Here is a 27,513-nt window from a genome sequence, read left to right as displayed (position 1 = left end):
CTCCCAAGTTTTCCAATTCTGGATTAAGAGAGGCAGGCCTTATGAAAGAGAAAACACTGACTACTCAAAGACTTTCTTTTATTAGTACGTGGGCTGGGATGGATGGGAAGGGATAGATGTAGTGGGCAACCATGGTTAGCATCGGATGCCCATCCCAATGGCCATGAATGTGCCAAACGTGCCGCCACTCTGCATCATGGTTTTCCCAATGCCGCCCATCAGCTCTCGACCCCGCATTCCGATCCTGAGGAGGAAACCAAGATGGGGCTATTTGGTAACAAAAATACCAGAAAGAGTATTAACTGCTCCTTTCCAATTTTTTGCTAACACTAGTCTAGCAACCCCTACATCTCATTTTCCACTTACTGGATATTACCTCTTACTACCTGGGGTAGGTAATGAGAAGGAAAAAGATCCATCTGGGTCTCCAGGGAATTCTGGTGGATGTCGTATTAACTGCCTTCAGTTTGTGGAAGGCAGCAGATGCAATGTAAAATACATAGGCAGAGAAACCAGTTTTTTGGACTGGTGTTGCCTGCAGGTTAAATAAGACCCAATAAAGACATCTATCTTTTAGTTTCTTAATGATTTTGGAGTAAGGTTGGGGTTCAAGAGCCACCTCTGCAATTTACACGTAGTGTGAAGTGTAAAATGGGCATCTCATTATTTACAGGATTTTGAAAACTACAGGATTTAGCACAGTGCTTAACATAGAGTAAGTGCTCGGTAAATGGTAATTTACAATCTGGAGATAGAGCAATAACAGCTCCTAAATGTGAAAATGACTTTCAGAGTGTAAAGTTTGACTGCTTTATCTCTGTTGTATCCTGTATCCAGAATAGTAAAACCGCTGAACAAGTTTCTTTCCTCATGCGCAATTGGAAATAAAAATAAAAGCAACAGTAGTAACCAGTTACTGAGCACTTAATATGTGCCAGATTCTGTGCAAAGTGTGCTGATCGAATTTTTAGAACTCTATAAGGTAGACGCTGTCTTCATTCTACACTTAAGGAAACCCAGTCTCCAACTTGCCTAAAGTCACCGAACCAGTAAGAAAAGGGCCAGAAAGCAGTTTGACTCTAAAGCTCAAATTCTTAAGCATTGACCCTTCCAACCTGACCTTTCAAATTGAAGGTGGTTTGGAATGAGTCTGGCTCGCGATAGGACAGAGAGGGAAGTCTAAAGGATTAGGAGGCTGTGTTCAGGCTCCAGGCCGAATGGGGTAGGGCCGGAAGATCTGGTTGTCCTACCCAGAGATCACCGCCCGCGCCCCTCACCTGAGACAGGAAAAGGTGCCGAAGAGCGCCCCGGCCGCCATGCCCACGGCGCAACCCATCACGAAGCCCATCTTGACGCGGTCGAAGCAGCTTGGCTGGGACTGTCCGTAGGGACCCACGGCCACCGGCATCTGCGGGGGATAGGAAAGTGTGGGCCCAGGCGCTGGCCCAAGAGTCGGGCGGGGACGGAGGCGGCAGGCGGGAAGTGGGCCCAAGGGCTCGGGGGAAGTCAGGGAAGGAAAATCCATGGGTAGCCCGACTCCAACACCCTCTTCGCGTTCCGGCCCCGCGTCGCCCTGCGCCTACCTCACCTACCTCGCGGCCTCGGTCGCTCAGCTCTACGTCTCTCCCGGAAAACGACGGGGAGGGCGCTCGAGGCCCGATGAATCGCTTCCGGATCGCGGGGAAGCACTTCCGGGAGCCTGGGGCCCGGGACCGCAGCCGCTTTGGAAGGTGGGCTCTGCCAGCGGGACCATGCTGCTCCGAGCCGCTTGGAGGCGGGCGGCAGTGGCGGTGACAGCGGCTCCAGGGCCGAAGCCCGCGGCGCCCACTCGGGGGCTGCGCCTGCGCGGTACGCTCGGGTCCCGCTCTCCGGGAGGTGCGGACCTGTCCCCTCCGCGCGGCGACGCAACTGAATATTCCGGAGCCTTCCTGTCCACCCTGCTCCCCAGACTCTCTGACCCTTTCTCTCAAACGACACATCCCTCAGACTTTCTTAGGCGGGTCCCCGAACGGTTGACCCCGGCGCACCACCCCTAGCACCCTGCGCGACAGGCCCCCAGAGCCGTGGAGGCGCGTCATTCAGACCGCTCCTGGCCAAGTTACAGATGCTGCTCTGGGCTCCCGTGCAGACCGTTAGCTTCGGTCAGAAGGGGCTGCACCTACTCTGGCTCCACGTTCCTTCTAAATGGCTTGGCCCTTTACAGTCTTCCTCCCTAGAAGGCCATTTGAATATCACCTCAACAGCCCCTCCAGGAACCCTCTCTCACTTTCCTTTACCTCCTTTTTTCAGCGTGTCAGGTATCTTCTGCTGTTTTCTTTCCATTGAGATTCGACCCCAGCATCCCTTACACTTATCTCACCCCTAGCCAGATTTTTCCTTCTGCCCTTTGGATGCCATGCGTTCATAGTTGCCTTCGGTCTTACTTGGCCACTCCATTCCATTTTTTGTCAGTTGGAGATCATGCTTCTCAGTCTGCTGTTCCCGCAGATACAACCGCTGCCCCGGAGGCGGGGCCAGTGCTGCGACCTCTCTATATGGATGTACAAGCTACAACTCCTCTGGTAAGGATGGAGCTTTTCCCAAGGCTGTTTATTAGGAAGTAAATGATGGGCGTGACCACGCAAAGCAATGGCTGAATCCCTGGAGAAGTGAGAGCCATGAAGGTGTGCTGGAAAAAGCACTGAGCCAGGAGTCAGGAGGCTTAAATTTGAGGCCACTGGCAGTGGCTTTACTACTCACCAGCGATTGACCTTGGTCAAATCACTTCAGCGCAGGCTCTATCGTAGTAGTTGAAAGCATGGGCTCTGGAATGAGCAGAACCACCACTTAGTAACTGTGTGAACTTGGACAAGTTTTAAATGGGTTAAAAGACTAATGCAAGTTTTCACCAGTGTGTGACAAGGGGTATTTGCCTAGGCCCTGTCCTGTCCCAGCCCCTTGTAGATCACATTGCCTGGCGGGAATGGAAACACCAGCAGAAACAGATGTCGGAACAAGGCAGTGTTTGTAGACTACCTGAGGGGAGGCAGAACGATCTGAGTTGGGATGGGTTGTGAGTGGGAGTGTATTAGGTTGATAGTTGGTGGGTAGTTTTGTGGGAACAAAAGAATGTTTGAGGCCTCCTCTAGGCAGTGCCTGAGGGGTTCAGAGTGTCTTGAGGCAGGGTGGGCAGGTCTGAGGGGTGGAGTGGGACCTGAATTGACTATGGTCTCAAGGAAAATGATCTGTTCTGTTGTGCTCAGGACCCCCGAGTGCTTGATGCCATGCTCCCTTACCTAATCAACTACTATGGGAACCCACACTCCCGGACACATGCATATGGCTGGGAGAGTGAGGCAGCCATGGAACGTGCTCGCCAGGTTAGTACACAGGAGTCTGGGAAGTTCTAAGGTCAGACGGGGCAGTGGCCTGTGGGAGGCATTTCCTTCTTGGTAGGTGTGCATGGATGTAGAAGTGGTTTTGGATTCTTTCTGGAAGAGATTCAGAGAGCAGCCTTGGAGTTTGACTGCAGGCATTTGATTAGTTCCCATATTTCCTGGCTAAATGACTTGGGCAAGTTATCTAATTTCTCTAAGCCTTATTTTCCTCACATTTAAAATGGAGATTCTACTCTGTAGGGTTACTGGGTGGGTTAAATAAGACCATGTTGGTAAAGTGTTTATTAACACAACACTGATAAGTAAGAAGTACTATAAGTAGTAAGAGCTCAATAGTTCTTTTTTTTTTTTTCTTTTAAGAGGTGGAATTTTCACATGTGTTGCCCAGGTTGTAGTGCAGTGGTGCGCAATCTTGGCTCACTGCAACCTCTGCCTCCCAGGTTCAAGTGATTCTCCTGCCTCAGCCTCCCAAGTAATAGGTATTACAGGCACATGCCACCACGCCTAGCTAATATTTTTGTATTTTTATTTTTGTATTTTTTTTTATTATTATTTTTTGAGACAGAGTTTTGCTCTTGTTGCCCAGGCTGCAGTGCAGTGGCACAATCTTGGCTCACTGCAACCTCCGCCTCCCAGGTTCAAGCAGTTCTCCTACCTCAGCCTTCCAAGTAGCTGGGATTACAGGCGTGCGCCACTACACCTGGGGAATTTTGTATTTTTAGTAGAGATGGGGTTTCTCCATGTTGGTCAGGCTGGTCTTGAACTCCTGACCTCAGGTGATCCACCCATCTCGGCCTCCCAGAGTGCTGGGATTACAGGCGTGAGCCACCGTGCCCGGCCTAATATTTTTGTGTTCTTAGTAGAAATGGAGTTTCACCATGTTGACCAGGTTGGTCTCGAACTCCTGACCTCAGGTGATCTTTCCACCTTGGCTTCCCAAAGTGCTGGGGTTACAGGGGTGACCCACCACACCTGGCCAATAGTTAATTAAAAAAAAAAAAAATTATTAGTTTGCATTGGGCTGGAAAAGAGCCTGGGATCTGGGATATAACTAGAATTTGATTCTAGTAGGTGCAGAGCTTCATCCAGGGCAATTTGGTGAATGCAGTGGAGCTCTTCTTGCTCCAGGGCTGTCCCACCTGTGTCTGCAGCTCTATTTCTGCCTGGGGAACTGATGTTATATATCTCTGTTTCTTGACTTGCAGCAAGTAGCATCTCTGATTGGAGCGGATCCTCGTGAGATCATTTTTACTAGTGGTGCTACTGAATCCAACAACATAGCAATTAAGGTAAGAGAAGGGAACCAGAGGGCATATGTGGGCTTTCCTGACCTGGGAGATAGTGTCCGTCCACATCATTTGGACTCGAATATGTATTTCACAGCCACCCATCCCCACCCTATTGTGAAGAGATGGCTTACACTCTTTCTGATTTGTTGCTTCCTTTAACTCTTTGCAGTCTACTCTTAAGTCTTTCCTCCTGTTGGTCTGAGTTGAGTGAGGTAATTGGATGGCAAAGGAGGTGGCCCTCAGGCCATTAACCATTTGTCTGGCAGTTACTTCAGAGAGTGGATAATGGTGATTGAACCTTTTCTCCATTCTTTTTTTTTTTTTTTCTTTTTTTTTTTTGAGAGAGAGTCTCACTCTTGCCAGGCTGGAGTGCAGTGGCACAACCTCGGCTCACTGCAACCTCCGCCTCCCAGGTTCAAGTGATTCTCCTGCCTCAGCCTCCCGAGTAGCTGGCACTACAGGCGCCCGCCACCATGCCCAACTAATTTTTGTATTTTTAGTAGAGACGGGGTTTCGCCATGTTGGCCAGGATGGTCTCAATCTCTTGACCTCATGATCCGCCTGTCTTGGCCTCCCAAAGTGCTGGGATTACAGGTGTGAGCCTCCATGCCCAGCCTTTCTCCATTCTTTTTATCTAGTAACAACAAGTTATATGTGTGATTTCAAGGCTGCCCTCCTCTCAGCCTTACTTTTTCTTTCTAATCAGATCTATTTGCAAGAAGTTCCTCCTGTTTCTTTAGATATCTCCATTTTGAAGTGCTTGTCTTTGTGGTGCCCTCCGCAGGCATTCACATGGTCTCCCATTCTGGGATCAGTCATTTTGTCCTTGGTACATAAAAGATCTTTGGTGCTAATGCAAGGAAAATGATACTTTTAGTAGTCATGTTGGTGTTTCATAGAACATAATCACATTTCACTGGGCCTGGTTGCCAGGATTACTTGAGTAAATGCCAAGGCTCTGATAAATTGTGGCCTGCTGTAGTTTGAACTCTGGCTCCACTCAGTCTCATCTTTGTCTTTGAACTGTGCTTCCAGCATTGGTTTCTTTGACCTTGGCCTGAATGTAGGAGGCCTAGGACGGGCTTCAGGGTCATCAGCACTCTGCCTGATCACGTTAGCAGGAAGACGTCTTTCCTTGGGACTGCAGAGACCACAGAGTCAGGGTGAAGGTTCCTCCAAAGGTGGAGATGGTTTCTGATGGAGAGCATTTTCAAAACTTTGAAAATATTTTCTTTGGAAGTCTCCACAGATTCCAAACCTATAGGTCAAGGATCGCTAAGAGTACCTGTCATGGTGTTTCCTTTAATCTCCATATTTGATAGAGTAAAATAATCTGTAAGTTATTAAAGAAATCTACATCATGGATAACTGAGATAAAATAAGGTGTGTGGGTGGTGAAATGTCATCTAAATGAAATTTTTTAAACAACTGTAACATTTTGAACTACCATCACCATCCCACAACCTTTTTTTTTTTTTTTTTAGACAGAGTCTTGCTCTGTCGCCCAGGCTGGAGTGCAGGGGCATGATCTCAGCTCACTGCAAGCTCTGCCTCTTGGGTTCACGCCATTCTCCTGCCTTAGCCTCCTGAGTAGCTGGGACTACAGGCGCCTGCCACCACGCCCGGCTAATTTTTTGTATTTTTAGTAGAGATGGGGTTTCACCATGTTAACCAGGATGGTCTCGATCTCCTGACCTCATGATCCTCTCGCCTTGGCCTCCCAAAGTGCCCCGCAACCATTTTTACATTACTGATGTAAATACTTTTTGGGATAAAATAGAGTATAAATCAATTATACATGTTTCTCATTTATGTTCTTTGTCCTCATGCACAGACCATTTTTACAAAGTTATAATTTTGGCCTATATGTTTTAATATTCTGCTTTTATTTTATTTATTTTTTTTTAACAAGCCAGAGTCTCGGCCGGGCCCAGTGGCTCACACCTATGATCAGAGCACTTTGGGAGGCTGAGATGGGCAGATCACCTGAGGTCAGGAGTTCGAGACAGGCCTGACCAACATGGTAAAACCCCATCTCTACTAAAAATGCAAAAACTAGCCAGGCGTGATGGCACACGCCTGTAATTCCAGCTACTTGTGAGGCTGCGCAGGAAAATCCCTTGAACCCAGAAGGCGGAGGTTGCAGTGGGCTGAGATGGCGCCATTGTACTGTAGCCTGGGCAACAAGAGTGAAAAGAAAAAAAAGACACGGTCTTACTCTGTCACCTAGGCTGGGGTGCAGTGGCACAATCGCAGCTCACTGGAGCCTTGAAATCCTGGACTCAAGCGATCCTCTCATCTTAGCCTCACAAGTAGCTAGGCTTACAGGCATGTAGTTGCGTGCCTGGCTAATTTTGTTATTTTAATTTTTGTAGAGATGGAGGTCTCACTATGTTGCCCAGGCTGGTCTTGAACTCCTGGTCTCATATGATCCTCCTGCCTTTGCCTCCCAAAGTTCTGAGATTACTTCCTTGAGCCACTGCACCTGGCTTTGTGTTCTGCTGTTAAAGGTAATGTTCTTTTATAAGCTCTGGGGGGAGATGCACATTTTCTTTTAAGTTTTTAGTTTTTGAAAAATAACTCTGTCACGTGGTGTGTTTTTTTAAAACCAATGGAAAAATTTTAAATGAAGTGTAGGCATTCGGTCACACCTGTAATCCTAGCACTTTGGGAGGCCGAGGCAGGCAGGTTGTCTGAGCTCTGGAGTTCGAGACCACCCTGGGCAACATGGGAAAACCCCATCTCTACTAAAAAATACAAAAAATTAGCCAGGCATGGTGGCCATAATCCCAGCTACTTGGGAGGCTGAGACATGAGAATTGCTTGAACTCGAGAGGCAGAAGATGCAGTGAGCTGAGATCACACCACCGCACTCCAGCCTGGGTGACAGAATGAGACCGTCTCAAAAAAATAAATAAAAATAAAATAAAATAAAATGAAGTGTAAATCTTCCTCTCCTTCCCCGAGGACCCCGCTCCCTGATCCTGTTTTACAAAGTTGATACTATTAATTCTTTTTTTTTCTTTTTCTTTTTTTTTTGTTTTTTTTTTTTTCAAGGGAGAGTCTCACTGTGGCACCCAGGCTGGAGTGCAGTGACGTAATCTTGGCTCACTGCAACTTCTGCCTCCAGGGTTCAAGTGATTATCCTGCTTTATCCTCCCAAGTAGCTGGGATTACAGGAGCCTGCTACCACGCCCAGCTAATTTTTGCATTTTTAGTAGAGACAGGGTTTCACCATGTTGACCAGGCTGGTCTCGAACTTCTGACCTCAGGTGATCCACCTGCCTCAGTCTCCCAAAGTGCTGGGATTACAGGTGTGAACCACCGCTCCTAGCCCTTTTTTTTTTTCTTTCCTTTTTTCTGTTTTTTAAGACAGTCTTGATCTCACCCAGGCTGGAGTGCAGTAGCCAGGTCTCAGCTCATGGCAGCCTTGACCTCCTTGGCTCAGGTGATCCTCCTGAGTAGCTGGGACTACATGCCAGGCTTTTTTTTTTTTTTTTTTTTTTTAGTATAAATTAAGTCTCACTATGTTGCCCAGGCTGGTCTTGAACTCCTGAGCTCAAGTGATCCTCCTGCCTTAGCCTCCCAAAGTGGTGGGATTACAGGCATTGACTACCACTACATTCAGCCCCTTTTTTTTCTTCTTTTTTTTTTTTTTGAGACAGAATCTCGCTCTGTCGTCCAGGCTTGAGTGCAGTGGCTCGATCTCGGCTCACTGCAAGCTCCACCTCCCGGGTTCACGCCATTCTCTTGCCTCAGCCTCCCAAGTAGCTGGGACTACAGGCGCCCACCACCATGCCTGGCTAATTTTTTGTATTTTTAGTAGAGATGGGTTTCACTGTGTTAGCCAGGATGGTCTCGATCTCCTGACCTTGCGATCTGCCCGCCTCGGCCTCCCAAAGTGCTGGGATTACGGGCATGAGCCACCGCGCCCAGTCTCTATTTTCTTTTTTCTAAATTAATTAATTAATTTATTTTGAGACAGAGTCTCACTCTGTCGCCCAGGTTGGAGTGCAGGGGTGTGCTCTCGGCTCACTACAACCTCTGCCTCCCAGGTTCAAGCGATTCTCCTGCCTCAGCCTCCTGAGTAGCTGGGATTACAGGTGCGTGCCACCACACCTCGCTAATTTTTGTATTTTTATTTTTATTTATTTATTTATTTTTTGAGAAAGAGTTTTACTCTTGTTGCCCAGGCTGAAGTACAATGGCGCAACCTCGGCTCACTGCAGCCTCCGACTCCTGGGTACAAGCGATTCTCCTGCCTCAGACTCCAGAGTATCTGGGATTACAGGCATTTACTACCACACCTGGCTAATTTTTGTATTTTTTTTAAGTAGAGACAGGGTTTCTCCATGTTGATCAGGCTGGTTTCGAACTCCCAACCTCAGGTAATCTGCCCTTCTCAGCCTCCCAAAGTGCTGGGATTTACAGGTGTGAGCCACTGCACCCGGCCATTTTTGTATTTTTAGTAGAGACGGGGTTCCACCATGTTCATCAGGCTGGTCTCAAACTCCTGATCTCGTGATTGATTGCCTGCCTCAGCCTCCCAAAGTTGTGAGATTATAGGCATGAGCCACTGCACCTGGCGTCCTATTTTTTTTTTTTTCTTTTTGAGACGGAGTCTCACTCCGTTGCCCAGGCTGGAGTGCAATAGCACTCTTCACTCACTGCAACCTCCGCCTCCTGGTTTCAAGTGATTCCCCTCCCTCAGCCTCCTGAGGAGTTGGGATTATAGGTGCGTGCCACTGGGCCTGGCTTATTTTTTTATTTTTAGTAGAGATGGGGTTTCTACATGTTGGCCAGGCTGGTCTCAAACTGGTGATCTCCTGACCTTAGGTGATCCGCCCGTCTCGGCCTCCCAAAGTGCTGGGATTACAGGCGTGAGGCACTGCACCTGGCCACTGTTTTTTTTTCTTAAATTAGATAAATGGTTTTTTTAATTTCTTATAATAGTTGAAATTCCAGAAATTTTTTAATGTACCTTTATTGTTTCTTCTGATATTAACAGTAATACCTACTCATGACTTTGTTTACTGTTATATCACTGGCACCTAGAAAATTACTTGGGATACTGGAGGTGCTAAATATTGGTTGAATGAATGAATCATAAATTCCAATAATATAGAGAACTCTAAACACATTTTCACTGCTAATTTGCTGTATATTTCTCCAGATTTTTAAATACCTACATTAATCTGTATACTATTATCATTTTAATAATTTTATTTTTTATAGCAGTTTTAGGTTCACAGCAAAATTGAAGGTACAGAAATTTCCTATATATGCCCACCCCCAGGTATGCACAGCCTTCTGCCATTATTAGCATCTTCCATCAAGTGGTACATTTGTTCCAATTGACGACCTGGTATGGATACATCATTATCACCCAAAGTCCATAGCTTATATTAGGAATCACTGGTGTTGTACATTCTGTGGGTTTGGACAAATGTGATGTATTCTAGTGAATTACTGAACTTGAGCGGGCTTCGGGAAGCCCTGAATTTGTATTTGACTGGGCAGAAGTATGGGTAGCTTGAGACCCCTGGGACTTATGTCTGGTATCTGAACTAGGGGCAGTCTTATGTGATTGAGCCCTTAATCCATGGGGTTTTCACTAAGTCTGCAGAGTTAGCCTCAGAATTGAATTATAGGATACTCAGTTGGTATGAAAGAACTGGTGTTGGAGCATACTGTTCTTGCCCATTTTTCCTTTACAAATGATGTTGAAGTCATTGCTGTCTCTCTCAGTATGTTCTCCTTCCATCTATCACCACCAATTTCTAGGGGGTGGCCCGATTCTACAGGTCACGGAAAAAGCACTTGATCACCACCCAGACAGAACACAAATGTGTCTTGGACTCCTGCCGTTCACTGGAAGCTGAGGGCTTTCAGGTCACCTACCTCCCAGTGCAGAAGAGTGGGATCATTGACCTAAAGGTAGGAGTGGCTATTGGCAGGAAGAGCAAAAATGGAGGAACTTGGCTTCAGCTTGTAAATTTCTCTTTTGGGCCCTAGCTGGAGCTTGAAGGAATAGATCTAACAGGATGAAGTTTAGAGAAATGGGCCTGGCAGAGAATGAGATCATGTTCCCCTTGAGTGTGTACTGTCCTCCTTTTCTCTGGAGGACTTGTTTCTTTTTCTTTTTCTTTTTTTTTTTTTTTGAGATGGAGTCTCGCTCTTTTGCCCAGGCTAGAGTGCAGCTCACTACAAGCTCCACCTCCTGGGTTCACACCATTCTCCTGCCTCAGCCTCCCAAGTAGCTGGGATTGCAGGCGCCCACCGCCACGCCCAGCTAATTTTTTGTATTTTTAGTAGAGACGGGGTTTCACCGTGGTAGCCAGGATGGTCTCGATCTCCTGACCTGGTGATCCACCCGCCTCAGCCTCCCAAAGTGCTGGGATTACAGGCGTGAGCCATTGCGCCCAGCCTTGATTAGCTTTTTTCACTAATCATAAGTCTTTGGGAATTCATTCCTTGCTGCATGTGCCAGTAGTTTGTTCCTTTTGATTGATTAGTAGTCCATGTTATGGATGTACCAAAATCATCTGTTGAAGGACATCTGGGTAGTTTCTAGGTTTTTGCTATTATGAATAAAGTTACTGTGAACATTTGTGTAAGATGTTTTGTGAATTTAATTTTCATTTCTCTGGGATAAATGCCCATGCGTACAGTTACTGGGTTGTATGGTAATTTCATGTTTAGTTTGATGAGCAACAGAAACTGTCAAATTCTTTTCCAAAGTGGTTGTGACATTTACATTCCCACTAACAATGTATGAACCATTCAGAGTCTGTGCATCCTCACCAACATTTTGTGTTGTCACTGTTTTTAGTTAACTATTCAGATAGGTATGTAGTGTAAGACTCCTTTTCATGACTAAGCTTGCCTATATTCTGATTTAGGAGGACTTTGTTTGCACTATCTAGTCACCTTACTCCTGCATATCCCTAGGAACTAGAGGCTGCTATCCAGCCAGATACTAGCCTGGTCTCAGTCATGACTGTGAACAATGAGATTGGAGTGAAGCAGCCCATTGCAGAAATAGGTGAGTATCATGGCTTATCCCTGATCCCTGCCCACTATGGCGGTCTGTATGACGTAGTAGACTGAGAGCTGTAATACTCTGTGGAGTGTAGTTAGGAAATCAAGTGAAAGAGAGCCTAAGTGCTTTGTTCAAGGACATTGTAAGTATCACAGGCAGTATTTGAATCTAGGTCTATTACCATTTTTTTTTTTTTTTCATTGAGACAGAGTGTCACTCTGTTGCCTAGGCTGGAGTGCAGTGGTGTGATCTCAGCTCCCTGCAACCTCCACTCCTGGGTTCAAATGATCCTCCCGCCTCAGCCTCTCAAGTAGTGGGACTACAGGTGTGCACCACTATGCCTGGCTAATTTTTGTATTTTTAGTAGAGATGGGGTTTTGCCATGTTGGCCAGACTGGTCTCGAACTCCTAACCTCAGGTGATCTGCCCTCCTTGGTGTCCCAAAGTGCTGGGATTACAGGCATGAGCCACTGCGCCCCGCCAGGTCTAGTACCTTTTATGGTTTTTAATTTTATTGCAGTTGCTGCCAAAACCAACCACAAAACAAAAAAGCCTTCTACCCTTTTTCATTTTAGAACATCTTTTTATTATCCCCACGTAGAGCTCACCCTGTAATTTCTTTAGGCACGTTAGCACAAAGATCTCTTAATCTTTTTTTTTTTTTAATCAAAAGGGATCTAGAAACTAATCTGACATTTTGAAAGACTGGTGTTAATGAGGTGGTAAGAATCGTATGCATGAGAGTATCAGGAGTGTTTTGATCTGGTGCTTTGCCCTTCATCTTTTTTATTCTAAAGAAGGGAAGCTTCTGAGAGACAGAGGGAGGAAGGAAGAAGGGGGAGGAGAGAAGGAAAAGAAGAGGGAGAAGGGGTGGAAGGACGGAGGGGAGGAGTTTAATATTGACAGAGGTCATTTACTGTTGTTGGAGATAATTCATAGTGCATTGTGGGACAGTGACAGATGGCTTTCCAACATTGTGCTGTGGGTCTTCCCCTCTGTTTCCTCAGGGCAGATTTGCAGTTCCAGAAAGGTGTATTTCCATACTGATGCAGCCCAGGCTGTTGGAAAAATCCCACTTGATGTCAATGACATGAAAATTGATCTCATGAGCATCAGTGGTCACAAAATCTACGGTCCCAAAGGTACCAGCCCCTCTAGAGTTCTTTCTGTACCTTCCAGCAAGACCTTTGATAGGTGTTTGTCAGAGTCATTTGGGACTACTATTGCTCTCAGAGGAAGTTGTACATTCAGAGTCCCTTGTAGAATGCAAATGTCATTTAGCCATAGGCAGAAACACTTGCCTGTTTGTAGACCTTAGCAGTTACTATACATCAGGCCATTCTTTCTTGCTGACTTTAACAAATCCTTAGCAAGCATGTAGATCTTAATTTGGTTGAGGAAAAAGGGGTTTTGTCAAATCAAATTTATCTAGATAAGCCCAGCTATCTTGTTTTCCCCACTATGATGTGCAGAGCAACTATTTGAGTCCTTCATTTCCAGTGTCTTGCTATAGCTCAGGGGAAAATTGCATGGGATTTGACATCTCTTTGTGTTTATTATGATGATGATTATTATTATTTTTTTTGAGACGGAGTCTTGTTCAGTCGACCAGGCTGGAGTGCAGTGGTATGATCTGGGCTCACTGCAAGCTCCCTCCTGGGTTCACGCCATTCTCCTGCCTCAGCCTCCCGAGTAGCTGGGACGACAGGCGCCCACCACTACGCCTAGCTACTGTTTTTGTATTTTTAGTAGAGACGGGGTTTCACCGCATTAGCCAGGATGGTCTCGATCTCCTGACCTCGTGATCTGCCCGTCTTGGCCTCCCAAAGTGCTGGGATTATAGGCATGAGCCACCACACCCAGCTATCTTTGTGTTTATTCTTAGAATACTTCATAGTCTGTTGTCCTGTTAAGTCTCTCAAGGATACTTATTTGTTCCCTATGGTCCTGTTGGAATGTGTTCAAGCTTGAGTTATGCCTCTTTCCCTTAACCCTCGGGAATAGACTGTTGTCCTCTGTTTTGTGAAGGTAACCATAAAATATCAATATAAAATATAACTCCTCTTTCTCAAGTGAGGGCCTTTTTTGGGTTGATGTCTTTGCTGGTATCCTTTTTGTACCTGCAGGGTGTGTTATCTGGGTGTATACTTTGTGGAAGTAGGTATAATAGCTTCTGGAAGTATGGAAGATGGCTTCTGAGGGTTCCCAGAGGTTGTAAAGAGTGTTTTTTGTGAGCTATTATTTCAAAAAGCTCAGTAAGAATTCTATCTTTTAATGAAATGTTGCTTTTATTGGCTTTTATTGTAGATAAGTCTTTTTGATAAAAACCAATGAACTCAGGCTGGATACCCTATTCTTCATCATGTGCCTATTTCACATTGTATGCCTGTGTTAAAACATCTCGTGGGCTGGGCACGGTGGCTCACGCCTGTAATCCCAGCACTTTGGGAAGCCAAGGCAGGTGGATCACGAGGTCAGGAGTTCAAGACCAGCCTGATCAACATGGTGAAATCTCATCTCTACTAAAAATACAAAAATTAGCTGGGTGTGGTGGTGTGTGCCTTTAATCCCAGCTACTCAGGAGACTGAGGCAGGAGAATCGCTTGAACCCAGGAGCCGGAGGTTGCAGTGAGCCGAGATCGCGCCACTGCCTGGGTGACAGGCAAGACTCCCTCTCAAAAACAAAAAAAAATCTCATGTACTCCATAATATATATATCTCCTATGTAGTCACAAAAATTAAAAAAAAAATCTCATGTACTCCATAATATATATATCTCCTATGTACTCACAAAAATTTAAAAAAAAAACACCAATGAACTCATTGATTAGAAGCTCTGATCAACACTTACATGTGTACAGGTATCCCTCATTATCTGACCTCCTGCTTTCCAAGCCCAGAATCTAAATAGATTTAGATAATGTGGTATTCTTCACTGTCCAGACATGGTATTTGAGCACTTGCTGTTTGAATTCGGGAACTGTATAGACTCAGATAGTATAAGATTCTTGAATTTTTTAAAATGGAGAAATGAAATAATTCTTAATAAATACAGTTTAGTACATTATTTTATTCATTTGTTTTATAGGGACAAGGTCTCACTCTGTCGCTCAGGCTGGAGTGCAGTGGTGCTATCCTACCTTGCCGCAGCTTCAATCTCCTGGGCTAAAGCAACCCTCCTACCCCAGCCTCACCAGTAACTAGCACTACAGGTGTGCACCAACACCCTAGCTAATTTTTTTTTCTTTTTCCTTTTTTTTTTTTTGAGACAAAGTCTTACTCTGACGCCCAGGCTGAAGTGCAGTGGTGTGGTCTTGGCTCACTGCAACCTCTGCCTCCCAGGTTGAAGGGATTCTTCTCCCTCAGCTTCCTGAGTAGCTGGGATTACAGGCCCACCGTGCCCAGCCACACCTGGCTAATTTTTTTTTTTTTTTTTTGAGACGAAGTCTTGCTCTTGTCCCCCAGGCTGGAGTGCTATGGCGAGATCTCAGCTCACTGCAACCTCTGCCTCCCGGGTTCAAGCGATTCTCCTGCCTCAGCCTCCTGAGTAGCTAGGATTACAGGTGCCTGCCACCACACCTGGCTAATTTTTGTATTTTATTTTATTTTATTTTATTTTATTTATTTTATTTTATTTTATTTATTTTATTTTATTTTATTTTATTATTTTATTTTTGAGATGGAGTCTCGCTCTGTCACCCCGGCTGGAGTACAGTGGCGCCATCTTGGCTCACTGCAAGCTCTGCCTCCAGGGTTCTTGCCATTCTCTTGCCTCAGCGTCCCAAGTGGCTGGGACTACAGGTGCCTGCCACCATGCCCGGCTAATTTTTTTTTGTGTGTGTATGTGTTTTTAGTAGAGATAGGGTTTTACTGTGTTAGCCAGGATAGTTTCGATCTCCTGACCTCGTGATCCACCCGCCTCAGCCTCCCAAAGTGCTGGGATTACAGGCGTGAGCCACCGTGCCCAGCCTAAGTTTTGTATTTTTAGTAGACATGGGGTTTCACTATGTTGGCCAGGCTGGTCTTGAACTCCTGACCTCAGGTGATCTGCCCCCTTCGGCCTCCCAAAGTGCTAGGATTACAGGTGTAATCCCGCTCACGGCCTAATGCGTGGCTAATTTTTAAAACAGTTTTTGTAGAGATAGAGGTTTCACTATGTTACTCAGGCTTGAATTCCTGACCTCAAGCAACTCTCCTGCCTCAGTCTCCCAAAGTGCTGGGATTACAGGCATGACCCACTGCACCCAGTTTATTTAAAATCTGGTGTCCTTCATAATAAATTTGGAAACCACTGCCTTAATTTTTATGGTACCTCCATTCTCAGCATAAACAGTTTTTCTGTGTGGGAGAAGAACTGTCAAGTGCCAATTCTATTCAGAAGCCCTGATTACTTGGTGAATGACTCCGCACGTTCATGCTCATATTTTGGCACAAAATTTCTGTAATTAGGCTTGTTTAGTCACAGGTTATACACATTTTTAAGTTTTTTGTTTTTTGAGTCAAGGTCACTCTGTTGCCCAACCTGGAGTGCAGTGAATGTCACAATCATAGCTCACAGCAGCTTTGACCTCCTAGGCTCACGTGATCCTCCTGCCTTAGCCTCCAGGGTAGCTGGGACTATAAGTGCATGCCACCATGCCCAGCTAAATTTTAATTTTTTTTTTTTTTTTTGTAGACACGGTGTCTCACTATGTTTCTCAGGCTTGTCCCAAACTTCTGGTCTCAAGTGATTGTCCTTCCTTGGCCTCCCAGAGTGCTGGGATTATAGTCATGAGCCACCATGCCTCACCAATTTTTTTTTAATTTTGATTTTATTTTGAAAAAGTAATATTCATGTGGTTCAAAATTCAAAAACTATAAAAAGTGCACAGACAGCTGGGCGCAGTGGCTCATGCCTGTAATTGCAGCACTTTGGAAGGCCAAGGCGGGCGGATCACGAGGTCAGGAATTTGAGACCAGCTTGGCCGACATGGTGAAACCCCTCTCTACTAAAAATACCAGATTAGCTGTGTGTGGTGGCAGGTGCCTGTAATCCCAGCTAATCAGGAGGCTGATGCAGGAGAATCACTTGAACCCGGGAGGTGGAGGTTGTAGTGAGCCAAGATCACGCCATTGCACTCCAGCCTGGACAACAGAGCAAGACTCTGTCTCAAAAAAAAAAAAAAAAAAAAAGGCACAGACAAAAGTCTACCTCTCACCTCTGTCCTCCAGCTATGCAGTTCCCTTCTGGGGAGATCATTTCTTTCTTTTTTTTTTCTGATTTTCTCTGGTTACGGGAAGGCAATTTCTTGGGTTTTTCTACAATTACCTATGTGTTTACAAACAAGTATATGCTTCTCCACCCATCTTTTTTATCCAGATGATAGCATACTGTACTCACTGTTTTGATCTTGCGTTTTTCACCTAATAATATGTCTTTTTTTTTGTTTTTTTTTTTTTTAATTGCGACAGGGTCTTGCTGTGTCACCCAGGCTGGAGTGCAGTGGTGTAATCTTGGCTCACTGCAACCTCTGGCTCCCAAGTTCAAGCAATTCTCCTGCCTCAGCCTCCTGAGTAGCTGGGATTACAGACACGTGCCACTACACCCAGCTAATTTTTGTATTTTTAGTAATTACGGGGTTTCACCATGTTGGTCAGGCTGGTCTCAAACTCCTGTCTTCATGATCTGCCCGCCTCAACTGCCCAAAGTGCTGGGATTACAGGTGTGAGCCACCATATCCAGCCCATAATACATCTTTTTTTTTTTTTTTTTTTTTTTTTGATAATGGAGTTTCGCTCTTGTTGCCCAGGCTAGAGTGCAATGGCACCATCTCAGCTCACCACAACCTCCACCTCCCTAATAGCTGGGATTATAGGCATGTGCCACCATGCCCGGCTAATTTTGTATTTTTAGTAGAGACGGGGTTTCTCCGTGTTGATTAGGCTAGTCTCGAACTCCCAACCTCAGGTGATCCGCCCACCTCGGCCTCCCAAAGTGCTGGTATTACAGGCGTGAGCCACTGCACCTGGCCAATACATTTTTTTTTTAAAGCTAAAGCTAAAGTACAGACTTTATTTGAATTTCACCAGTTTTCTAACAATATATCTTGGAGATTTTATGGTATCAGTTCAGAACAAGCTTCCTCTTTTTTTTTTTTTTTTTTTTTTGGAGATGGAGTCTTGCTCCGTCACCCAGGCTGGAGTGCAGTGGCATGATCTCAGCCCACTACAACCTCTACCGCCTGGGTTCATCTCGTGTCTGAGCCTCCCAAGTAGCTGGGATTACAGACGCCTGCTACCGTGCTTGGCTAATCTTTGTATTTTTAGTAGAGACAGGGTTTCACCATGTTGACCAGACTGATTTCGAACTTCTGACCTCAGGTGATCTGTCTGCCTTGGCCTCCCAAAGTTGGGATTATAGGTGTGAACCACCACACCCGGCGTCCTCATTCTTTTATACACCTGCTTGGTATTTCATTGTATGGACATGTCATAATCTATTTGACCATTACCTGATGATGGACATCTAAGTTGTTTCCAGTCTTTTTGCTATTACGAATAATACTGTAATGTATGATGGCATTTCATATAGCATAGGGAGCTACTTTAAACCATTTTGATCATTACTGCTTCTGGCATTTATCTTCCAGATGTTAAATAATTTTCTAAATACTATGCTTTTATTGCTGTTTCTTCTTTTCCTTAAAATTTTTTATTTAGAAAAATTTCATGCTTACAGAAAAGTTGAAATAATATTTTGATCCCTTTGGAAAGATATATTTTGTTTTATCTACTTTTCTCTCTTTTTTTGTAACAAACTTTGTTTCCCAGGGGTTGGTGCCATCTACATCCGTCGCCGGCCCCGTGTGCGTGTGGAGGCCCTGCAGAGTGGAGGGGGGCAGGAGCGGGGTATGCGGTCTGGGACAGTGCCCACACCCTTAGTGGTGGGGCTGGGGGCTGCGTGTGAGGTGGCACAGCAAGAGATGGAGGTATGGGGAGAGCAGTTCCCTCCCACAACTTCTTCCCCTGCGCTGGGTCTCCTATTTAGAGGCTTCTCAGCATGACTGAGGCAGATTTCAGCAGGGAGAGAAGGCTTAAGAAAACTCTTCCTTGTCCTGGTGCTACCTACCTTGTTCTGAGGGAGGCATTATGAGCTCCAAAACCCATGGCCTTTTAGTAGTTATCAGCTCATTTATTTCTGGATAAGTAAATGAACCCTTTGTCCAGTTATCAAGTGCCTTTTGCATACCAGGCACTATGCTCAGTACTGGAGATACAGTGTTCTCCATGAGTACATAGGATGATAGGTGGGGCTGATACATAGTCACTTCCGGTTATAGGAGAAGGGTTTCTCAAACTATGTCTTTCTGAGCTGGTTGATGGTTTTTGCCTAATCCTTCCCTACCTGCTCCTTAGTATGACCACAAGCGGATCTCAAAGTTAGCAGAGCGGCTGATACAGAATATAATGAAGAGCCTTCCAGATGTGGTGATGAATGGGGACCCTGAGCACCATTATCCCGGTATGGACTTGCTCTTTCTATCCTCATTCTGGTAGTGGCTGAGACTCTGAGACTTCTCTCACAGTATTTCTTTCCTACAGGCTGTATCAACCTCTCCTTTGCATATGTGGAAGGGGAGAGTCTGCTGATGGCACTGAAGGACGTTGCCTTATCCTCAGGGAGGTGAGCTGGATGGCATAGACAGGGCCTGCGGCAGGGCCACTTAGAAGAGTCATATAGGCTATTAAGCTTCCCAGTGTGGAGATGATAGGCATAAGAGCTCTTGATTAAGGGTAAAGGTCATTTTGTAAGTGCCTCTTTTTTTTTGGTTGGCTGGGTAGCTGGGTACAGACTGAAGTTTACCACCCTAGGAAGGCTTCCTGGGGTAGAATTTTGTGCCTTTTATGGTCCCAGGGGATGTATGTATCTGTTCTGGGGTAACACTAGCAGTTCTGTTACAGACCTCCAGAATTGAAGATGCTCCAAAGGCCACTAAGTGTTTGGCTGCCCTTCAGGCTGGTGCAGATGGTGTCTTGTGTCCTGGGGAAGTGAGCACATGGTCCTCTGCTGCCTCTTCTTGTCAAACCCATGTGGTATCATGCTGTCACACTTTGCCAGCGTCCTTGCTCAAGGAAGTCATCCACCATGGGGGCCAGAGGAGCTAGGTTCACACATCTAGGATGTGCAGGGTAGCATCAGGTCCTTTAGTTCTGCCAGATTAAAAGGTCTCTTGTTTTTTCCAGGGTATGACTCCAGGGCCCTGGGGGATGGGAACAAGACTGAGGGTTTGTGACTAAAAGCAGGTATGGATGATGAAATTAACAAGGCTCGTGTCTCTCTCCTCAGTGCCTGCACCTCTGCATCCCTGGAGCCCTCTTATGTCCTCAGAGCAATTGGCACTGATGAGGATTTAGCGCACTCTTCTATCAGGTCAGTGAGTTGAGCTGCAAGGCATTCTCTTACATTTTTCTTTTTTTTTTTTTTTTTTTTTTTTGAGACGGAGTCTCGCTCTGTCGGCCAGGCTGGAATGCGGTGGCCGGATCTCAGCTCACTGCAAGCTCCGCCTCCCGGGTTTACGCCATTCTCCTGCCTCAGCCTCCCGAGTAGCTGGGACTACAGGCGTCCACCACCTCCCCCGGCTAGTTTTTTGTATTTTTAGTAGAGACGGGGTTTCACCGTATTAGCCAGGATGGTCTTGATCTCTTGACCTCGTGATCCGCCCGCCTCGGCCTCCCAAAGTGCTGGGATTACAGGCTTGAGCCACCGCGCCCGGCCTCTCTTACATTTTTCATCTCCTGTTACAATTTTTTTTCTTTTTCCACCCCGAAGTTTTTCTCAATCTAGTTCTCCTTATCACTTCTCATAACCTTGTGAAAGTTTATAGAGCAGTGGTTCTCAGACTTTATTGAGTATCACCTGGGAAGTTTGGGAAATATGATATCTGAGTCCCACATTCAGATACTCTGATTCACTAGGTCTGGGGGAGGAATAGAAAACATCTCAGGTGATTTTAATGTGGGTGATCTGTAGACCATGTTCTTTTTTTTTTTTGAGACAGAGTCTCACTCTGTTGCCCAGGCTGGAGTGCAGTGGCATGATCTCAGCTCACTGAAATCTCTGCCTTCCAGGTTCAAGCAATTCTCCTGCCTCAGCATCCTGAGTAGCTGGGACTACAGACATGTGCCACCAGACATAGCTAATTTTTATGTTTTTAGTAGAGACGGGGTTTCACCATGTTGGCCAGGCTGGTCTCAAACTCCCGACCTCATGTGATCTACCCGCCTTGGCCTCCCAAAGTGTTGGAATTACAGGCATGATCCACCATGCCTGGCCGATCTGTATACCATGTTCTGAGAAACTGCCCTAAAGGAAGGACCATGTTCTTCTCTCCATATCTTTTGTGTTGTAGATCTTTAGTGATTATTTGCGGAATGAATTTATCCCAGTGCCAGAGCTCTGATGGGGAGCCATTCTCCTGTGCCTTTTTTCAGGTTTGGAATTGGCCGCTTCACTACAGAGGAGGAAGTGGACTACACAGTGGAGAAATGCATTCAGCATGTGAAGCGTCTTCGAGAAATGAGGTATACATACTGTATCAGAGACCCTCTGGAAGAAACTATTGCTGTCTCCCCCTTGTCCTTAGGCTATGTGTTTACACTGTCAATACCAAAGTTCAAGAGTACTTGGATTTTAGGATTTAGAGATTCCACAAAGCAAGAAAGTGGATCTTCTTGGCTACTTGCCTTCACAATGAGAAAGCGTTTTTAAAAACTAAAGAACTAGGCTGGGCGCGGTGGCTCACGCCTGTAATCCCAACACTTTGGGAGGCTGGCCAAGGTGGGCAGATCACCTGAGGTCAGAAGTTCGAGACGAGCCTGACCAACATGGAGAAACCCCGTCTCTACTAAAATACAGAAAAATTAGCCGAGTGTGGTGGCGCATCCCTATAATCCTAGCTACTTGGGGGGCTGAGGCGGGAGAATCGCTTCGACCTGGGAGGGGGAGGTTGCGGTGAGCCAAGATTACGCCATTGCACTCCAGCCTGAGCAGCAAGAGCCAAACTCTATCTCAAAAAAAAAAATAATAATAATAAAATAAAGAACTAGATGAATACAGGTAATGCAGCTAGTATTTTTTTTTTTTTTTTCAAGACAAGTTCTTGCTCTGTCATCCAGGCTGGAGTGCAGTGGCACAATCACACCTCACTGCAACTTGCACCTCCCAAGTTCAAGTGATCTTCCCACCTCAGCCTCCCAAGTAGCTGGTACTACAGGCATGTGCCACCATGCCTGGCTAGTTTTTGTATTTTTTTGTAGGGACGGAGTTTTGCTATGTTGCCCAGGCTGGTCTCAAACTCCCGGGCTCAAGCAGTCCTCCTGCCTTGGCTTCCCAAAGTACTGGGATTATAGGCACAAGCCACTGCACCTGGCCCAGGTAGTGTTCTTCATTATGATTATTATTATCTTTAGAGAAAGTGTCTCATTCTGTCATCCTGGCTGGAGTGCAGTGGCACAGTTGTAGCTCACTGTAACTTTGGACACTTGGGCTCAAGTTATCCTCCTGCCTCAGACTCCCAAGTAGCTAGGACTACGGTTGTGTGCCCCCACACCTAGCTAATTTTAAAAATATATTTTTTGTGGCCGGGCACGGTGGCTCACGCCTGTAATCCCAGCACTTTGGGAGGCCGAGAAGGGCAGATTGTGAGGTCAGGAGATCGAGACCATCCTGGCTAACATGGTGAAACCCCGTCTCTACTAAAAATACAAAAAACTTAGCCAGGTGTGGTGGCAGGCGCCTGTAGTCCCAGCTACTTGGAAGACTGAGGCAGGAGAATGGCATGAACCCAGGAGGCGGAGCATGCAGTGAGCTGAGATCGTGCCACTGCACTCCAGCCTGGGCAACAGAGTGAGAATCCGTCTCAAAAAAAAAAAAAAATACATATATATATATTTTGTAGAGATGGGGGTCTCCCTATGTTTTCCAGGCTGGTCTTGAACTCCTGGGATCAAGCCATCCTCCTGCCTTGGCTCCCAAAGTGCTGGGATTACAGGCATAAGCCACTGTGCCCAGTCCCTCATTATTTTTACGGATAGTATTTCTTTTCTTTTTTTTTTTGAGACTGAGTCTCACACTGTCAGCCAGGCTGGAGTTCAATCGTGCGATCTCGTCTCACTGCAATCTCTGCCTCCTGGGTTCAAGCGATTCTCCTGCCTCAGCCTGGGAATATAGGCACACGCCCTGCTAATATTTTGTATTTTTAGTAGAGATGGGGTTTCACTATGTTGGCCAGGCTGGTCTCAAACTCCTGACTTCGTGATCTGTGTGCCTCGGTCTCCCAACGTGCTGGGATTACAGGTGTGAGCCACCACACCCAGCCTCTATTGATTGTATTAATAGTTGTCATTGCAGCACTATCAATACATAATTAATGGTTTATAGACTAAGTATAGGAAAACTCTCTTTTTTTTTTTTTTTTTTTTGAGATGGAGTCTCGCTCTGCTGCCCAGGCTGGAATGCAGTGGCGCGATCTCAGCTCACTGCAAGCTCCGCCTCCTGGGTTCACGCCGTTCTCCCTCCTCAGCCTCCTGAGTAGCTGGGACTACAGGCACCTGCCACCATGCCCGGCTAATTTTTGTATTTTTAGTAGAGACGGGGTTTCACCATGTTAGCCAGGATGGTCTCTGTCTCCTGACCTCGTGATCCGCCCATCTTGGCCTCCCAAAGTGCTGGGATAACAGGCGTGAGCCACCACACCTGGCCAGGAAAACTCTCTTTAGGATATGGATTCACAGGCCAAAAAAATATATATATATACATATATATATATATATTATATATACACACATATATATGTATATGTATATGTACCTGTGTGTGTGTGTATATATATAAATAAATTAGCTGGGCGTGGTGGCATGCACCTGTAATCCCAGCGACCCAGGACGCTGAGGGAGGAGAATCACTGGAACCCAGAAGGCAGAGGCTGCAGTGAGCCAAGATCGTGCCACTGCACTCCAGCCTGGGTAACAGAGCAAGACTGTCTCAATCAATCAATCAATCAGTCAATCAATAAACGTGTTTATAAAGGTAATGAGATTCTTGGCCAGTCAGCTGGCACCAGAGCTTCCGCTAGTAGCCACAGAACTCATCTTCCTCCTGGGAACCTTGACACCTCTAGATTTTTTCAGAGCCTGGCTCTGTCTTAGTTAACCTTGACTTTCAGAATTCTGTTGGTCCAGTTGGTAGAGAGAGGAGTTTCAGGTATATACCCTGCTTCCCTTTATGAGCTTTCCAGGCCTTTCTGTGCTCTGGATTTTTCTTTGTAGGGTCTAGCGGTATTGCTTAAGTGTCTACATTGCTCAACTGCAGGATCCTTCCTTTGGCCTCGCTTTCTGGTATTCTGTGGTACACTGAAAAGGCATTTCTACTGACTACACGGCCAGCAAAGACTTTTATTTCCTATCTGTGTGACTTCAGCATCTGCGCCCTATTCCTTCTGACCCTTTACAAACTGAATGCAGCCTGGTCCCATTAGCTCTCAGAGTCTTATTTTGTGAGCCTATAATAATAAGTGGCCTTCCCTAAAGAGGAAGGACAGAAGGAGATGGCTAACTTTAAGGGCCATGGAAACTCTCATGAATAGAAAGGCATTCTGGGAATGTTTAGTGTAAAGGAGAGGGACATGTCAAGAATATAATGAAATTTGATAAAATTACCTGGTGAAATCTAAATCATAAAATCCCATATTCATAGCACACTGAAGTAATATCTGGTCTGGAAACATTATCCAAGATATCCAAGCTTCTGCTTGGGGATTGATCAGAGCTTGGCAGAGATTTCTTAGCAGCAGCTTTTGTGTGAGATGGGTTGCTCAGGTCTAAGATCCAAGGAATTCTTTTGGATATTGGAAGCACAGGCCAACTCTGGGGAGATGAAGCTGTTAAGAACTGGGTAGGGGCACAGCATACCAAGATGATTTAGGGTTAAGCTCCACCCCTAACTGGGAACTAGAACAAAACCAAGAAACGAGTGCTGAAAAGTGGGTAATATGTGGTGGGCTGAAACTAGCTGCTTATACATGTCATTTGAAGCGAGGCTGAAACTAGATGCTTATACAAGTCTCAAGGGTCTTGGTTCCTCCAAGGGAAACCATGGCCATAAGCCTCTTACAAGTGGGATGAGAGCTTCAGGAATATGACCATGTTTGGTGTCCATTGGCTCAGGGCCCCACTGCAACTGAGCCTGAGGAACCTAGTTATTCTTGTTTGTTGGCAGTTGGGGAGAGCTCTCAGGAGAGCTGACAAGGACTTACAAGGAGCTGGGAAAGACTTGTTAACCACCTGTGTTAGGGTCTACCAGGGCAAGAGGCAGAGGACAGACAGGGACGGAAGGAAGTAAGCCATTGCTCAGGGCCTTGGTGCCAATGTTGTCCACTTCCTATCTAAGCCCTCACTCATTTAATGCCTCTTCTCTTTGGCAGCCCTCTCTGGGAGATGGTTCAGGATGGCATTGACCTCAAGAGCATCAAGTGGACCCAACACTAGAAGAATAGGGCCCTGACTGTGTGCTGGTCTGGTCCCTCCTGCCTCACCAACCCATACACAACCAGACACCTTGTTATGCCTAGTGAATGCTCCAGATTGGTATAGACCAGTTGACTTCAGCATCAGTCCACCTCTATGACAGAAACACAAGGAAACTGTCTTTCCCTAGCTTCAGCTTCTTGGGTGTGGCGCACTCCCCATTTCTTCTCAGGTCTTACAGTGTGTGGACATTTTCATCCTGAAGCCATAGAGACATTTGTTATCATATTGCTGCTTGACACATCTGTGCTCTTGGTGAGGAGAGCAAGAGGAACCAGAAGTCTCTGGTCAGGGACCATGATGCTCTACATGGACATTTGAGTCTTCGTCTTCTGCTGCTGCTCGGCTGGACCAGCTTCTTTAACAGCAAGCATAATCCACTTCAATTTAATATTTTCTGTAGCTCCAAAGGGTATCTCTTCATATTGACTGCAGTCAGACGGAACGGACAGTTTCTTAGAGGGCTTGTCTCCTTTCTACCCTTGTCCTCTTTCCTTTCCTTTGACCTAATGGAGCTGGAAATATGTCTATGAGTCCACCAGTTATTCTAATAGTTTGTTTCCTTGAAAATTGTTAATTTCAAGACTGGAAAAATAAACTCACCTTCTATTTCCTCTGTGGCTTTATGAGAGGTTGAGGGAGAAGTGGAATTGTGGAGAAGACCGCCACTCCATCTGATTTGCATAAATGACTCAGTGGGCTTTTGTATCTCTTCATTTAACAGTTTTTTGAATGCCTGCCAGGAGCCAGATTTGTTCTGGGTATTAGGAATACGCTGGTTAACAGGACCAAAAAAGACCCTGCCCTCACTGAGTTTTAAATTTTAGTGGAGAGATGGAAAATAAGAAGTAAACAAATAATGTTAAGATTGTGATAAGTGCTATGGAAGAATTAAGTGGTAAGAGGACATAACAGAGAAAACCTACCATGCTGGGTATTTGAGGAAAGCTTTTCTGAAGAGGTAGTGCTTAAAAATATGAAGAGCTCACTAATCTAGGAATGCGAGGTGAGAGGGCCTGAAGTGTGATAAAGCACAAAGTATTATACTTCAGAAACCAAGAGAAGACCATTGTAACTAGAGCTTTTCATTTGTGGGTCTGAACCCATAGGTTGATAGTTACCAGTACTTAAAGGAGAGAATATGGGGCCGGGCGCGGTGGCTCAAGCCTGTAATCCCAGCACTTTGGGAGGCTGAGGCGGGCGGATCACGAGGTCAGGAGCTCGAGACCATCCTGGCTAACATGGTGAAACCCCGTCTCTACTAAAAATACAAAAAAATTAGCTGGGCACGGTGGTGCATGCCTGTAGTCCCAGCTACTCGGGAGGCTGAGGCAGGAGAATGGCGGGAGCCTGGGAGGCGGAGCTTGCAGTGAGCCGAGATTGCGCTGTTGCACTCCAGCCTGGGTGACAAGAGCGAGACTCCATCTCAAAAAAAAAAAAAAAAGGGAGGCCGAGACGGGCGGATCACGAGGTCAGGAGATCCAGACCATCCTGGCTAACACGGTGAAACCCCGTTTCTACTAAAAAAATACAAAAAACTAGCCGGGCGAGGTGGTGGGCGCCTGGAGTCCCAGCTACTCGGGAGGCTGAGGCAGGAGAATGGTGTAAACCCGGGAGGCGGAGCTTGCAGTGAGCTGAGATCCGGCCACTGCACTCCAGCCTGGGCGAGAGCGCGAGACTCTGTTTAAAAAAAAAAAAAAAAAAAAAAGCGAGAATATGTTAAGAGTACATTTATACATATTTTAAGAATATATTTTGATGATACATTTGAATTTGTATACCAGGTTATAAATGTATTTCTTATTGTGGATAATGGTCAAAAAAGTTTAATTGCTCTTCATACTTGCCAGTAGCAGGGGGATAGGAAAGTTTGAAAGCCACTGGGCTAAAGTTTGGTAAATGTAGATGGACAGTGGAAGGAGGAGATGAAATTATATAATTTTTCTTGTTTAAAAATATCTTTTTTACTTAGAATAATTTTAGATTTACTGAAAAGTTGCAAAGATAGTAGAGTTGTAGATCTATTACCAGTTTTCCTCTAATTAAAAAGTCATATAAAACTATGTTAATTTGACTGGGTGTGGTGGGTCACACCTATAATCCCAGTACTTTGGGAGGCCAAAGTGGATGGATTGCTTGAGCTCAGGAATTCAAGACTAGCCTGGGCAACATGGCAAAACCCCATCTCTACAAAAAAATAAAAAAATTATCCAGGCTTGGTGGTGCCTACCTGTAGTTCAAG

The 27,513-nt window shown here is 45.7% G+C and overlaps 2 protein-coding genes across 7 annotated transcripts; one reads left to right on the top strand and one right to left on the bottom strand.

The window, feature by feature from the left end:
- Positions 1-61: 61 nt before the first annotated feature.
- Positions 62-1,701, bottom strand: ROMO1 (reactive oxygen species modulator 1). Of its 2 annotated transcripts, none has more exons than XM_021921102.2 (3): positions 1,584-1,701; positions 1,278-1,408; positions 62-244 (listed from the first exon to the last, which is right to left on the bottom strand). In XM_021921102.2, the coding sequence occupies exons 2-3, from the start codon at positions 1,406-1,408 to the stop codon at positions 136-138; spliced, it is 240 nt and encodes a 79-aa protein (XP_021776794.1). In that variant the 5' UTR covers positions 1,584-1,701; the 3' UTR covers positions 62-135. The 2 variants fall into 2 exon arrangements, with proteins under 2 accessions (XP_021776794.1, XP_021776793.1); XM_021921101.1 differs by having other exon boundaries at positions 1,593-1,701.
- Positions 1,674-25,885, top strand: NFS1 (NFS1 cysteine desulfurase). 5 transcript variants are annotated; one of them, XM_009216217.3, is made up of 13 exons: positions 1,674-1,730; positions 2,452-2,561; positions 3,243-3,359; positions 4,583-4,666; positions 10,451-10,603; positions 11,618-11,711; positions 12,716-12,850; positions 18,519-18,676; positions 19,104-19,209; positions 19,290-19,371; positions 20,035-20,118; positions 21,180-21,269; positions 25,169-25,885. In XM_009216217.3, exons 2-13 carry the CDS (start codon positions 2,535-2,537, stop codon positions 25,230-25,232), a joined length of 1,194 nt encoding a protein of 397 aa, XP_009214481.1. In that variant the 5' UTR covers positions 1,674-1,730; positions 2,452-2,534; the 3' UTR covers positions 25,233-25,885. The 5 variants fall into 5 exon arrangements, with proteins under 5 accessions (XP_009214481.1, XP_009214480.1, XP_009214479.1 ...); XM_009216216.2 differs by having other exon boundaries at positions 1,680-1,848; XM_009216215.4 differs by having other exon boundaries at positions 1,726-1,875.
- Positions 25,886-27,513: the final 1,628 nt, after the last annotated feature.

This window comes from Papio anubis, chromosome 16, assembly GCF_008728515.1.
Source record: "Papio anubis isolate 15944 chromosome 16, Panubis1.0, whole genome shotgun sequence".
NCBI lineage: Eukaryota > Metazoa > Chordata > Mammalia > Primates > Cercopithecidae > Papio > Papio anubis.
Note: the sequence above shows the minus strand (reverse complement) of the source record. Positions and strands in the feature narration are given on the sequence as shown.